Source organism: Oncorhynchus masou, chromosome 28 (assembly GCF_036934945.1).
Source record: "Oncorhynchus masou masou isolate Uvic2021 chromosome 28, UVic_Omas_1.1, whole genome shotgun sequence".
Classification (NCBI taxonomy): Eukaryota; Metazoa; Chordata; class Actinopteri; order Salmoniformes; family Salmonidae; genus Oncorhynchus; species Oncorhynchus masou.
This window is the reverse complement of record NC_088239.1, coordinates 63,188,667-63,201,573: the sequence shown is the minus strand read 5'-3', so window position 1 is coordinate 63,201,573 and position 12,907 is coordinate 63,188,667. Positions and strand designations below refer to the sequence as shown.

General features: G+C 43.5%; 1 protein-coding gene across 2 annotated transcripts; it reads left to right on the top strand.

The window, feature by feature from the left end:
* Window positions 1-623: 623 nt before the first annotated feature.
* On the top strand, window positions 624-11,272 carry LOC135518052 (uncharacterized). 2 transcript variants are annotated; one of them, XM_064942887.1, is made up of 6 exons: window positions 624-898; window positions 5,663-5,817; window positions 6,043-6,095; window positions 6,803-6,900; window positions 7,110-7,278; window positions 7,430-11,272. In XM_064942887.1, exons 2-6 carry the CDS (start codon window positions 5,673-5,675, stop codon window positions 8,843-8,845), a joined length of 1,881 nt encoding a protein of 626 aa, XP_064798959.1. In that variant the 5' UTR covers window positions 624-898; window positions 5,663-5,672; the 3' UTR covers window positions 8,846-11,272. The 2 variants fall into 2 exon arrangements, with proteins under 2 accessions (XP_064798959.1, XP_064798960.1); XM_064942888.1 differs by lacking the exons at window positions 624-898; window positions 6,043-6,095 and having other exon boundaries at window positions 5,731-5,817.
* The last annotated feature ends 1,635 nt before the right edge of the window (window positions 11,273-12,907 follow it).

Genomic DNA, 12,907 nt, shown 5'->3' with positions numbered 1-12,907 from the left:
ATGCACATAGCAAGGTCTATACAGAAATGTTTTGTCGAGATCAGTGTGGAATTACTTGACTGGCCTGCACAGAGCCCTTACCTCAACCCCATTTGAACACTTTTGGGATTCATTGGATCGCCGACTGCAAGCCAAGACTAATTGCCCAACATCAGTGCCCAACCTCACTAATGCTCTTGTGGTTGAATGAAAGCAAGACCCCACAGCGATGTTCCACCATCTAGTGGAAAGCCTTTCCAGAAGAGTGGAGGCTGTTATAGAAGCAAAGAGGGGACCAACTCCATAATAATGCCCATGAATTTGGAATGAAATGGTTAGACGAGCAGGTGTCCACATACTTCTGGTCATGTAGTGTACTTCCCTCAAAGATGTTTACATTCCACAAATTATCAATGTACGCATCAGCACAGGAGACAGGCATTGACAAAGAATTATTATTGACAACAAGTAAAAGTATGCATGAGTGAATGTCTGTTGTTACCAATAACGAACAAAACACCTTTTCTCAGCAATTATTTCTATATTCTGGTTAATTATGTGGTCTATTCTGATGCCACGCCTTTGGCACGCTGCCACGAGCAGGTTGGACTGGTCCGACTTCCATCTCCCAGCAGGAAGCACTCTGGGTATAAACCTCCCTGAGAGCGTTGGACTGAAATGTTATTCAGGTGCCATAACAGGTGTGTTTTAGTATTTATGTGTGACAGGGAGAGGTGACAATACTGTCTTGACTGTGGAGAGTGGGAGGAGACATACAGAGACAGGAGCTGAGTCTGTATTGTAGCTACCTCTCTGGAGATATAAACTCTGATCTATAGAGCCTGTGGATTCGCTGTAGCCTGGTGCAGAGGCCTGAGACTGAGACCCATCCATCTCCATTCTGTCTCTGAAATCACAGGTGAGCAGCACCACTAAATACTTGTGTTACTTTCTGACGGCTTGGTTGATGGTTCTGATATCATCTTGGTTTCTTCCCAATCCACAAGTCTTTATAGGTGAGAGGAGGCACTGATGTGGTTAAATCTTGGAGCCACTAATACTACTCTTGGTACTGATGGTATTTCCAAACCAATGTATATGCCATATTGTTGTTTGATTCAGAGTCAAATTTCCATTAAATGTCATACAATTATTCAATACAGGGGATAAAAAGGGTATGGAATTCAATTGAGATTAGACATTTTTTTCCCTTAAAGTTTGAAGTTGTTATTGTCACGTACACTTGTACAGCCTTTCTTGGTTGCTCTTTCCCAACAATGCAGTAGTACATATTAGTAGTATTATAAAAATGTTTTATTAAAATGTCCAGTGGACCAAAAACACACTAGAAAAAAATGTATAATAAAAACATAATGAACGAAGTAAGCTCTATACAGGGACCATTCCAGGGTCAGTGCCCATGTATAGGGGTAAGGTGACAAGGCATCAGGATATATTATAAACAGAGTAGCAGCAGTCTATTTGATGATTGTGTGTGCATGTGTATAATCAGTATGAATGTGTTTGTGTTATGTGTGTGTGAGCAAATTAAGTATGTGTGTGTGTGCATGTGTGCATGAGTGTGTCAGTGTGAGTGTGTGTGAGTGAGTGTGTAGAGTGTGCATAAAGTCAGTGCAAAAATACCAATAAAATAGAAGGGTCAATGAATACAGTCCATGTAGCCATTTTGCTATCTATTTAGCAGTCTAATGGCTTGGGAATAGAAGCTGTTCAGGAGCCTGTTGGTGTCAGATTTGATGCTCTGCCATGTGATTGATAGTGGGGCAGTTGCCATACCAAGCAGTGATGCAGCCAGCATCACTGCTTGGTATGGCAACTGCACCGCCATCAATCACATGGCGCTATAGAGGGTGGTGCGGACAGCCCAGTACATCACTGGGGCAGAGCTATATAACTTTTTGAGGATTTGAGGGCCCATGCAAAATATTTTCAACCTCTACAACAACCCTGTCAATGTGGATGGGGGCGTACTCATCCCTCTTTCTCCAGCAGTCCACGATCATCTCCTTGGTCTTACTGACGTTTAGGGATAGGTGGCACCACATTGCCAGATTACTGACCTCTTCCATGTAGACTGTCTCATTGTTGCCACTATTGTGGCATCAACAAACTTGATGATGGTGTGAAGTCGTGCGTGGCCACGCAGTCCTGGGTGAACAGTGAGTACAGGAGGGGACTAAGCCCGTCAGGAAGTCCAGGATCCAGTTGCAGAGGGAGGTGTTCTGTCCCACGTTCCCAAGTTTGGTGAAAGGTTTTTAAATAAAGTGGTGAATTGCTGTGATTTCACATTTCACACTGAATTGCCCAAAGCTATGTTAGTTGTCTTGGAAATTCCCGACCTAGGGGAACAGCAATGTGCAAAAGAACAGTGTACACTGGAACACTGTTAACATTGTGGGAGGCAAGCCGTCTGCTTAGGAAGACCACTATTCAGGGCCGGCTCCAGGCATAAGTGGCATAAGCGGTCGCTTAGGTTCCCTGGCCACTAGTGGGCCCACGATCAACAAACTTTATTTTAAAAAAAAGTTTCATGTAGGAACTCTGTCGGGTTCTCAATTAACTGTTGAGAGTTAGTATAGTAGAATACACAAGGTGCAATTATACAATTTGGTTGTACATCAGCAGTTTTTCTGTTGTTATATCAGTTACTGACAGTCACTCAATTAGCCATGTCAGTGGAAATTCTTGGATTGGTAAGGTTGTCTAGCTATCGAAAATTGTAGCAACCTTGGCCAAATACCGACAGGGCACCACCAGGGGGCCCACATTGATTTTGTTATTCCCTCTCATTCATACATCATTAACATGGCATAAGGATTGGCAACATGTGTAGAATTGCAGGAAATTAGCTTTAAAACTACAAAAATGCATCTCCAACCCATGGCAAAATGGGTAGAATTGCAGGAAATTAGCTGCAAAACTGCAAGAAAATGTTCCATGCCACATGGCAAAATGAGTAGAATTGCATAACATTTCTTATAAAATGGATAAACTTCTCTCCGACCCATGGCAAAATCTGTAGAATTACAGAAAGCTTGCTTTAAAACTTAAAATGGATAAGAAATTACAAACTGAAATATAACATTTACATAAATATTCAGACCCTTCACTCAGTAATTTGTTGAAGCACCTTTGGCAGCGATTACAGCATCGACTCTTCTTGGGTATGACACTACAAGAATTTCTCCCATTCTTCTCTGCAGATTCTTTCAAGCTCTGTCAGGTTGGATGGGGAGCGTAGCTGCACAGCTATTTTCAGGTCTCTCGAGAGATGTTCAATCGGGTTCAGGCTCTGGCTGGGCCACTCAAAGATATTCAGAGACTTGTCCCGAAGCCACTCCTGCATTATTTGACTGTGGGCTTAGGGTCGTTGTCACCTTCCAACAGGACCCAGTCTAAGGTCCTGAGTGCTTTGGAGTAGGTTTTCATTATGTATCTCTCTGTACTTTGCTCATCTTGTTCATCTTTCCCTCGAGCCTTACCAGTCTCCCAGTCCCTGCCACTGAAAAACATTTCCACTGCATTATGCTGCCACACCCATGCTTTACCGTAGGGATGGTGCCAGGTTTCCTTTGTGTGTGACGCTTGGCATTCAGATCAGAGCATCTTGTTTCTCATGGTCTGAGAGTCCTTGAGCTACCTTTTGGTAAACTCCATGCGGGCTGTCATGTGCCTTTTACTGAGGGGTGGCTTCTGTCTGGCCACTCTACTATAAAGGTCTGATTGGTGGAGTGATGCAGAGATGGTTGTCCTTCTGGAAGTTTCTCCCATCTCCACAGAGGAACTCTGGTTCTTGGTCACCTCCCTGACCAAGCCCCTTCTCCCCCGATTGCTTAGTTTGGCCAGGCGGCCAGCTCTAGAAAGAGTCTTGGTTGTTCCAAACTTTTTCCATTTAAGAGTGATGGAGGCCTCTGTGTTGTTAGGGACCTTCAATGCTGCAGAAATGTTTTGGTACCCTTCCCCCAGATCTGTGCCTCGACACAATACTGTCTCAGAGCTCTAAGGACAATTCCTTCAACCTCATGGCTTGATTTTTGCTCTGTCACCTGTGGGACCTTATATAGACAGGTGTGTGCCTTTCCGAATGTCCAATCAATTAAATTTACCACAGGTGGACTCCAATAAAGTTATAGAAACATCTCAAGGATGATCAATGGAAACAGGATGCACCTGAGCTCCATTTTTTTGAGTCTCATAACAAAGGGTCTGAATACTTGTGTAAATAAGGTATTTATTTATATATATATAAATTTGCAAACATTTCTAAAAACCTTTTTTTGCTTTGTCATTATGGGGTATTGTGTGTAGATTGATGCGGGGGAAAAATATATTTTATGAATTTTAGAATAATGCTGTAATGTAACAAAATGTGGAAAAAGTTGAGAGGTCTGAATACTTTCCAAATGCGCTGTTTGTCAACACACAGGCGATTGTGTCCGTCTAGATGCTTACTCTCTACCTGGGTGCCTCGGGAAACCAATTGCCTTTTGTGGTTCTATTCAGCAATGACAGAAAAATCTGTCATAATTAACTTAACTTTGCAAGAGACACTGAAAACAGTTTCACAGTGTGATGAAATGGAACATATTTTCATACTCTGTGTACTGCCTCTTTGGTGGTTGATCTTTAAGGTCCTTTTGCATAAAATATGTGAATTAAACGTTCATGAAATAACAAACTAAATATTTAAACATGTAATTCACATATATAAGAGGTAGACAATGAAAGAGGACCTTATCAGAATCTATAAAACAGACATATCTCTCATAGAGATTTATAGTAGATTCTGTAGAGCCTGGATCAGCATATGAAAAACATGACAGATACAAGAGATACAATATATTGTGCAGAATCTGTATCTCAATTAAATGTTGTGTAATAAAGTGGCACACAGATGTGAGAGTGTGCCATATTCTGTCTCTGACTCTCCTCCACTCTCCAATCTCATAGCTCGGCAGGGCACATATGTCATTTATCCAATGACAATTTATCCTTTTTAGAAGGGTGAAATGTTACACAACATTCAGATGAAAAAGTATTGTGTATAACATGATTATCCATTTAGCAGAATATGAGATAATGTTGGGTTTTTATGTTGCATTTCTATCTGTAATGTTGTGAACGCATCACCTCACTGAATGCAGCCCTAGTATATGATTGATCTGTCCTCTCCAATAGGACACAAAACAGAACAGCTTGCCAGTTGTGACAGCCTGGGTGTTGACAGGGACAAACACATGGTTGAGTTCGATCAGAAGGCATGTTGTGATCAGTCACACATTGCGTTGAGAACAGGGTTTAGGTGATATTTAGTTATCAGTTCTATTTTGGAACACGGTTTACTGTAAATCAACTGTTGGCAATTGAAGACGGGTTGAAATGCGTACAGTAGTCAAAGTGGTTTTATGTGTTGGTTCATCAGTCAAACTCATTGTTTGATTGGTAGGGAAGCTTCAGTCAAATTGTTGAATGTGCATTGTAGATACTGTACAGTATGTTGCTAATGTGTGAGAGATTATTATGTAAAATACTGTTAGGCTACTATACCTTTTTTAAACTATGAATGTCAATGATGAATGAACCACATGATGCTGTCTTCTTCTTCAGTATGTTGTGTAAACATTGCGGTAATGTTGTGTGTGTATTGTGTGTTTGTTCTCAGGCAGACAAAAATGGCCCATGGAAAGAACCAGGATGAGAGACCCTCAGAACAGGGCGAAGAGATGGGAGAGGAGACCTTCCTCAAAGACCTCCATCTGTACATGAAGAAGAGAAATACACCCATAGAGAAAATACCACACCTGGGCTTCAAACAGAGTGAGTATACTGTACTGCAGAAAAACACACACACACGCACACACACACACACACACACACACACACACACACACACACACACACACACACACACACACACACACACACACACACACACACACACACACAAACATACAGTGCTAGCACGCGCATACACAGTAATTGTTGAGATCTCTCAGACTGGATGTACAGCTGATATTTTGTTTATTGTTTCTATATTTATAGTCGGTCTGTTCATGATGTACAAGACTGTGAAAAGCTTGGGTGGCTACCACCAGGTAAAATAACAATAACATTTCTAATATTTATTATGTTTAAGTGGGATGTTTTTGTGCACTCTTGGTTTCTGATTAAAATAGGTGTGAACAATTCATATTTCAAGTCAAATCACAGATTCAACAGAAAATCATGTTCATTTGTATGTAAAGTAAACTATCCTCCTGTCACTTAAATAGCACCCATAACCTTATGTCTGAGCAGGAAATGTAATATATATATTTATTTAGTAAACCATTTGTGTCTGTGTCAAAGATCCATTTCTTTCTCACGGAAGTTACTGCTTTTATTTGTTTCAAGAAACAATCTCAAATGACTGTAGCAGTAGCAGGGAGATATTACTAGTGTCATATGATACAGATAGGCAGTATGGTTTATAGCACTTTGGTAGCTGCTACATTGACAGGCTGCGAGACTGGCATTCCTATCAAGGTTTTGATGCAGCATGATCTCTCCTTGACAAGTTTGGAGGGATAAGAGTCAAACCACTCTTTATCAAGAGATACAACAACAACTATTAATGATATTGACTAGAGAAAGAAGTGTATTATTAAACTAGTCTATTATACATCTGTGCATGTGGTTAGATGGTTTATTATACCTGTTAGGAGGTTGTTAGGTTGTTAGTAATGTATGGCATCACATTTCACGTATGTCTATGTTACATACAGAATAAAATGGTGTTAAAATAATCCTGAATCTTTCCCAGGTGACGGCCCAGCAGATGTGGAAGCAAGTATACAACACCCTGGGAGGAAACCCCAGAAGTACCAGTGCAGCCACCTGCACCCGTAGACACTACGAGAAGTAAGTCAGAGCAAACTTATTATACAAGCATGTCTGTGCTCGCATGTGTGCTGGAGTGTTTGTCTGCATATACCTGTGTAATTGCGCATAACGGTGGATGCTTGCATATCTTTGCATGACTATGACACAGATAATGCAAGTACGTTAAGTGTACGTGTGGTTTGTGTAAATCGGTTCAGTATCTATAAATGTTCTTCATGTTTCCTTAGGCTGCTTCTGCCGTATGAGTGTCATGTAAGAGGAGAAGACTACATGGAGGTACTGCCACAATGCCAGCAGAAGCGTTTACATTACAGTAGGCTCAGTGAGCAGGACAAGTGCCCCAGGACAGCCAAGCGTAGCATGACATACGGAGCTCTACAGACATCCCTGCACCAGGTACTGTACACTAACAAGCAAACATACACACACACACGCACACTAGCATGTATGCACACACAGTGACAAGCATTAATACACCGATGAAGACACAAAGACACACGCACACACATTTAAATGAATTGACTAACTCATTGTTCTGTTCTCTCAGAAGCCCCATAACTTTCTGACAGACTCCAGAGTGAGGATCATCCCTATGCCTGTGCACTACAGTCAGTACTACCACCACCCTGTCCACCCCGTCCACCCAGATCTGCTCCCCTATGTCCACCCACCTCTGACCCCTAGCAGCCACCCCAGCAGCCTCCCCTCCCCTCAAGGACAGACAGAGAGGGCCAAGCAGCCTCTGGAGCGTCTACGCTTCCTGGCCAACCAGTACAAGGACTCCTCAGGCTGGACTGAGCCACTCAACCTCAGTCACAAGAAGGCTGGTCAGGAGTCAGGCGGTCACCCTGCTTCATCCTTCGCCCCTCCTCCCTCCAACATCTCCCCAAGGTTCTTGAATAGGGTCTCACCTCTGTACCCCGCCAAGGGGCTGGTTAAAGATGAGAGCAGTGAGACGCCGGAGGGAGAGGTGCCCCTGGAGAAAACCCACCTCTACCCCTTAGCGACCAGAGACGACTGCATCATCAACCTCACATCCTCCTCTGGCGGTTACTCCCGCAGCCCGACCTCAGCCTCCAGCCCAGGCATGAAGAAAGAGTCCCCCATCCCCTCTCCGCTGCAGAGTTGCAGGGATAGTGCCCCCTCCATGATTCACGTCCCCAAACTCCAGAAGAGGGAGGAGTGGAGAGGGGAAAGCCCCAAGCACAGTCCAGGGCCTCTCAATTTTAGTGATGCTCTGTGCAGTACCCCCAGAGGGACAGAGGGAAGCATGGAGATCCAGATCCCGCTGGCGATGCTCCATGACTGGGTAAAAGGAGTTCTGCTGTGTGGGCCTGCTGGCACCCAGCCTGGGGATCTATCGCTGCAGGATCCAACCATGGGCCAGACCCCAGGCTCAGAGCCCAGGGAGAGGGAAAGTGCACAGGCCTGGTCTGACACCTCCCCCACCATTGCTACACATGCTGACCAGGTCTTCCACAACCATCACAAAGACCAGGACAGGGGTTCTGGGGATCTGAGAGAGAGGAGTCTGGAGAGGCACAGGAACCTGCTTAGGCCCACCACCACCACCTTCCCTAGTACCAGTCACTGCCGCTCCATGGCGCCCTACCAGTTCTCCAGCTACAAGCCTCGGCCATCAGGGAGCATCGTCCGTAACCCGGACAGCTGGAAATTGGATCCCCGGGAGGACACAAGGAGGCCCTACCACCCAAAACTCATGTCCTCCCAGGACCTATGGGATAGAGCCCAGCCAATTCCCTTAAAGATCCACCCCAGCAGCCAGGCTCTGGAGCAGGATAGTGTACGCCACACATCCCCAGGCTATTGTCCAGGCACATCACTGGGAAGGGTGGAGAACCCTTATATGGCGCTGATGGTGAACCCCTCATTTCCCTCTCTGGTGCCACTGACACCTGAGGAGTTAATGAAGTTAAAGAGGCTAATCTCAAGCTCCTCATGAATAGAATGGAACAGCAGGACAACAACCTGCTAATTAATATAAAATATGATGCACTCTGGACGAAAAGCTGTGAAATGTCAACATTGACATTGGACACTTAAAAAGCCCTCATTACTGTTCAAAATCAAGAGACAATGTAGCACTACTGTTGACTAACTAGTACTTCAGAATATGAATTTAGTCCTTTAATCTTCTGTATTGAGCACTGGAGTGAAACGTTTTTTCCCCCTTCATCTCAGCGGTTTGTTTTGAAAATGAAGTAGCATCGAGAAAAAAAACATGTAGCCTGATAATGACAGTAAAAAAGCTTGAAACTAATTATAAAAGTTTACTACCCAGACAGCAAAGGGACATTCTATTGAGTTCTTACTTGCAATTTTGTTGAGATTTGTAACTTGTACATTTCTTTTAAAGAATTGTTGAGAGTTGTTGTTATGCCAGTCATTCTTGTTGTTATGCCACAAATTCTTATTTTCAATGACAGCCTAGGAACAGTGGGTTAACTGCCTTGTTCAGTGGCAGAACAACACATTTCTACCTTGTCAGATCAGGGATTCCATCTTGCAACCTTATGGTTACTAGTCCAACGCTCTAACCACAAGGCTATCCGCTGTTTATGAGGAGAAACAATCATATAAAAATATAAAAGATACACTTTATTCTGAATTTGTGAATGTTTATATATATATATATATTATTATTTTTTTAAACACCTCTACCCCTTATATATACACTGCTCAAAAAAATAAAGGGAACACTTAAACAACACAATGTAACTCCAAGTCAATCACACTTCTGTGAAATAAAACTGTCCACTTAGGAAGCAACACTGATTGACAATACATTTCACATGCTGTTGTGCAAATGGAATAGACAACAGGTGGAAATTATAGGCAATTAGCAAAACACCCCCAATAAAGCAGTGGTTCTGCAGGTGATAACCACAGACTACTTCTCAGTTCCTAAGCTTCCTGGCTGATGTTTTGGTCACTTTTGAATGCTGGTGGTGCTTTCACTCTAGTGGTAGCATGAGACGGAGTCTACAACCCAAACAAGTGGCTCAGGTAGTGCAGCTCATCCAGGATGGAACATCAATGCGAGCTGTGACAAGAAGGTTTGCTGGGTCTGTCAGCGTAGTGTCCAGAGCATGGAGGCGCTACTAGGAGACAGGGCAGAACATCAGGAGACGTGGAGGAGGCCGTAGGAGAGCAACAACCCAGCAGCAGGACCGCTACCTCCGCCTTTGTGCAAGGAGGAGCAGGAGGAGCACTGCCAGAGCCCTGCAAAATGACCTCCAGCAGGCCACAAATGTGCATGTGCCTGCTCAAAGGGTCAGAAACAGACTCCATGAAGGTGGTATGAGGGCCCGACGTCCACAGGTGGGGTTGTGCTTACAGCCCAACACCGTGCAGGACGTTGGGCATTTGCCAGAGAACACCAAGATTGGCAAATTTGCCACTGGCGCCCTGTACTCTTCACAGATGAAAGCAGGTTCACACGGAGCACGTGACAGACATGACAGTCTGGAGACGCCGTGGAGAACGTTCTGCTGCCTGCAACATCCTCCAGCATGACCGGTTTAGCGGTGGGTTAGTTATGGTGTGGGGTGGCATTTCTTTGGGGGGCCGCACAGCCCTCCATGTGCTCGCCAGAGGTAGCCTGACTGCCATTAGGTACCGAGATGAGATCCTCAGACCCCTTGTGAGACCATATGCTGGTGCGGTTGGCCCTGGGTTCCTCCTAATGCAAGACCATGCTAGACCTCTTGTGGCTGGAGTGTGTCAGCAGTTCCTGCAAGAGGAAGGCATTGATGCTATGGACTGGCCCGCCCGTTTCCCAGACCTGGATCCAATTGAGCACATCTGGGACCACATGTCTCGCTCCATCCACCAACGCCACATTGCACCACAGACTGTCCAGGAGTTGGCGGATGCTTTAGTCCAGGTCTGGGAGGAGATCCCTCAGGAGACCATCCCCCACCTCATCAGGAGCATGCCCAGGCATTGTAGGGAGGTCATACAGGCACTTGGAGGCCACACACACTACTGAGACTCATTTTAACTTGTTTTAAGGACATTACATCAAAATTGGATCAGCCTGTAGTGTGGTTTTCCACTTTAATTTTGACTCCAAATCCAGACCTCCATGGGTTGATGAAATTTGATTTCCATTGATAATTCTTGTGTGATTTTGTTGTCAGCACATTCAACTATGTAAAGAAAAAAGTATTTCATAAGAATTTTTCATTCATTCACATCTTGGATGTGTTATTTTAGTGTTCCCTTTATTTTTTTGAGCAGTGTATATATATATATGTCATATTTTCTTCCTATTCTTATTTTACCATGAGTAATGTTGGATTCTTTTAATCCTTTTCAAGTTTACACATTTTCACACAATAAACATTCTGTCATGTTCTGACCTTTATTTCCTTTGTTTTGTCATTATTTAGTATGGTCAGGGCGTGAGTTGGGGTGGGCAGTCTATGTTTGTTTTTCTATGATTTGGGTATTTCAATGTTTCGGCCTAGTATGGTTCTCAATCAGAGGCAGGTGTCATTAGTTGTCTCTGATTGAGAATCATACTTAGGTAGCCTGGGTTTCACTGTGTGTTTGTGGGTGATTGTTCCTGTCTCTGTGTTTGCACCAGATAGGGCTGTTTTTGGTTTTCCACATTTATTGTTTTGTAGTGTTCGTGTTTATCTTTTATCTTTTTTTTTATTAAACATGAATCAATATAACCACGCTGCGTTTTGGTCCACCTCTCCTTCAAGTAAAGAAAACTGTTACACATTCAGATGTTTTATCGAATGACTCCAGAATTGAGTATCATTTCCTCCTAATATTTACATACAGTTGAAGTCAAATACATTCAAACTCAGTTTTTCACAATTCCTGACATTTAATCTGAGTAAAAATTCCCTGTCTAGGGTCAGTGAGGGTCACCACTTTATTTTAAGAATGTGAAATGTCAGAATAATACTAGAGAGAATGATCTATTTCAGTTTTCATTTTTTTCATCACATTCCCATTGGGTCAGAAGTTTACATACACTCAATTAGTATTTGGTAGCATTGCCTTTAAATTGTTTAACTTAGGTCAAACGTTTTTGGTAGCCTTCCACAAGCTTCCCACAATAAGATGGGTGAATTTTGGCCCATTCCTCCTGACAGAGCTTTTTCTGTTCTGCCCACAAATATTTTATGGGATTGAGGTCAGGGCTTTGTGATGGCCACTCCAAAGCCTTGACTTTGTTGTCCTTAAATCATTTTGCCACAACATTGGAAGTATGCTTGGGGTCATTGTCCATTTGGAAGACCCATTTGCAACCAAGCTTTAACTTCCTGACTGATGTCTTGAGATGTTGCTTCAATATATCCACATACTTTTCCCGCCTCATGATGCCCATCTATTTTGTGAAGTGCACCAGTCCCTCCTGCAGCAAAGCACCCCCAGAACATGATGCTGCCATCCCTGTGCTTCACAGTTGGGATGGTGTTCTTCGGCTTGCAAGCCTCCCCCTTTTTCCTCCAAACATAACGATGGTAATTATGGCCAAACAGTTACATTTTTTTCAGCAGACCAGAGGACATTTCTCCAAAAAGTACAATCTTTGTCCTCGTGTGCAGTTTCAAACCGTAGTCTGGCTTTTATATGGCGGTTTTGGAACAGTGGCCTTCCTTGCTGGGCGGCCTTTCAGGTTATGTCAAGATAGGACTCGTTTTACTGTGGATATAGATACGTTTGTACCTGTTTCCTACAGCATCTTCACAAGGTCCTTTGCTGTTGTTCTCGGATTGATTTGCACTTTTCGCACCAAAGTACGTTCATCTAGGAGACAGAATGCATCTCCTTCCTGAGCAGTACGACGGCTGCGTGGTCCCATGGTGTTTATACTTGCGTACTATTGTTTGTACAGATAAACGTGGTACCTTCAGGTGTTTGGAAATTGCTCCCAAGGATGAACCAGACTTGTGGTCTACAATTGTTTTTCTGAGGTCTTGGCTGATTTCTTTTGATTTTCCCATGATGTCAAGCAAAGAGGAACTGAGTTTGAAGGTAG

Excerpts from the sequence above, each read along its gene's own strand:
- LOC135518052 (XM_064942887.1), top strand. The coding sequence starts at position 5,673 with ATGGCCCATGGAAAGAACCAGGATGAGAGACCCTCAGAACAGGGCGAA. Across the intron at positions 6,901-7,109 it reads ACCCGTAGACACTACGAGAA|GCTGCTTCTGCCGTATGAGT; the intron begins GTAAGTCAGAGC and ends ATGTTTCCTTAG. Across the intron at positions 7,279-7,429 it reads TACAGACATCCCTGCACCAG|AAGCCCCATAACTTTCTGAC; the intron begins GTACTGTACACT and ends CTGTTCTCTCAG.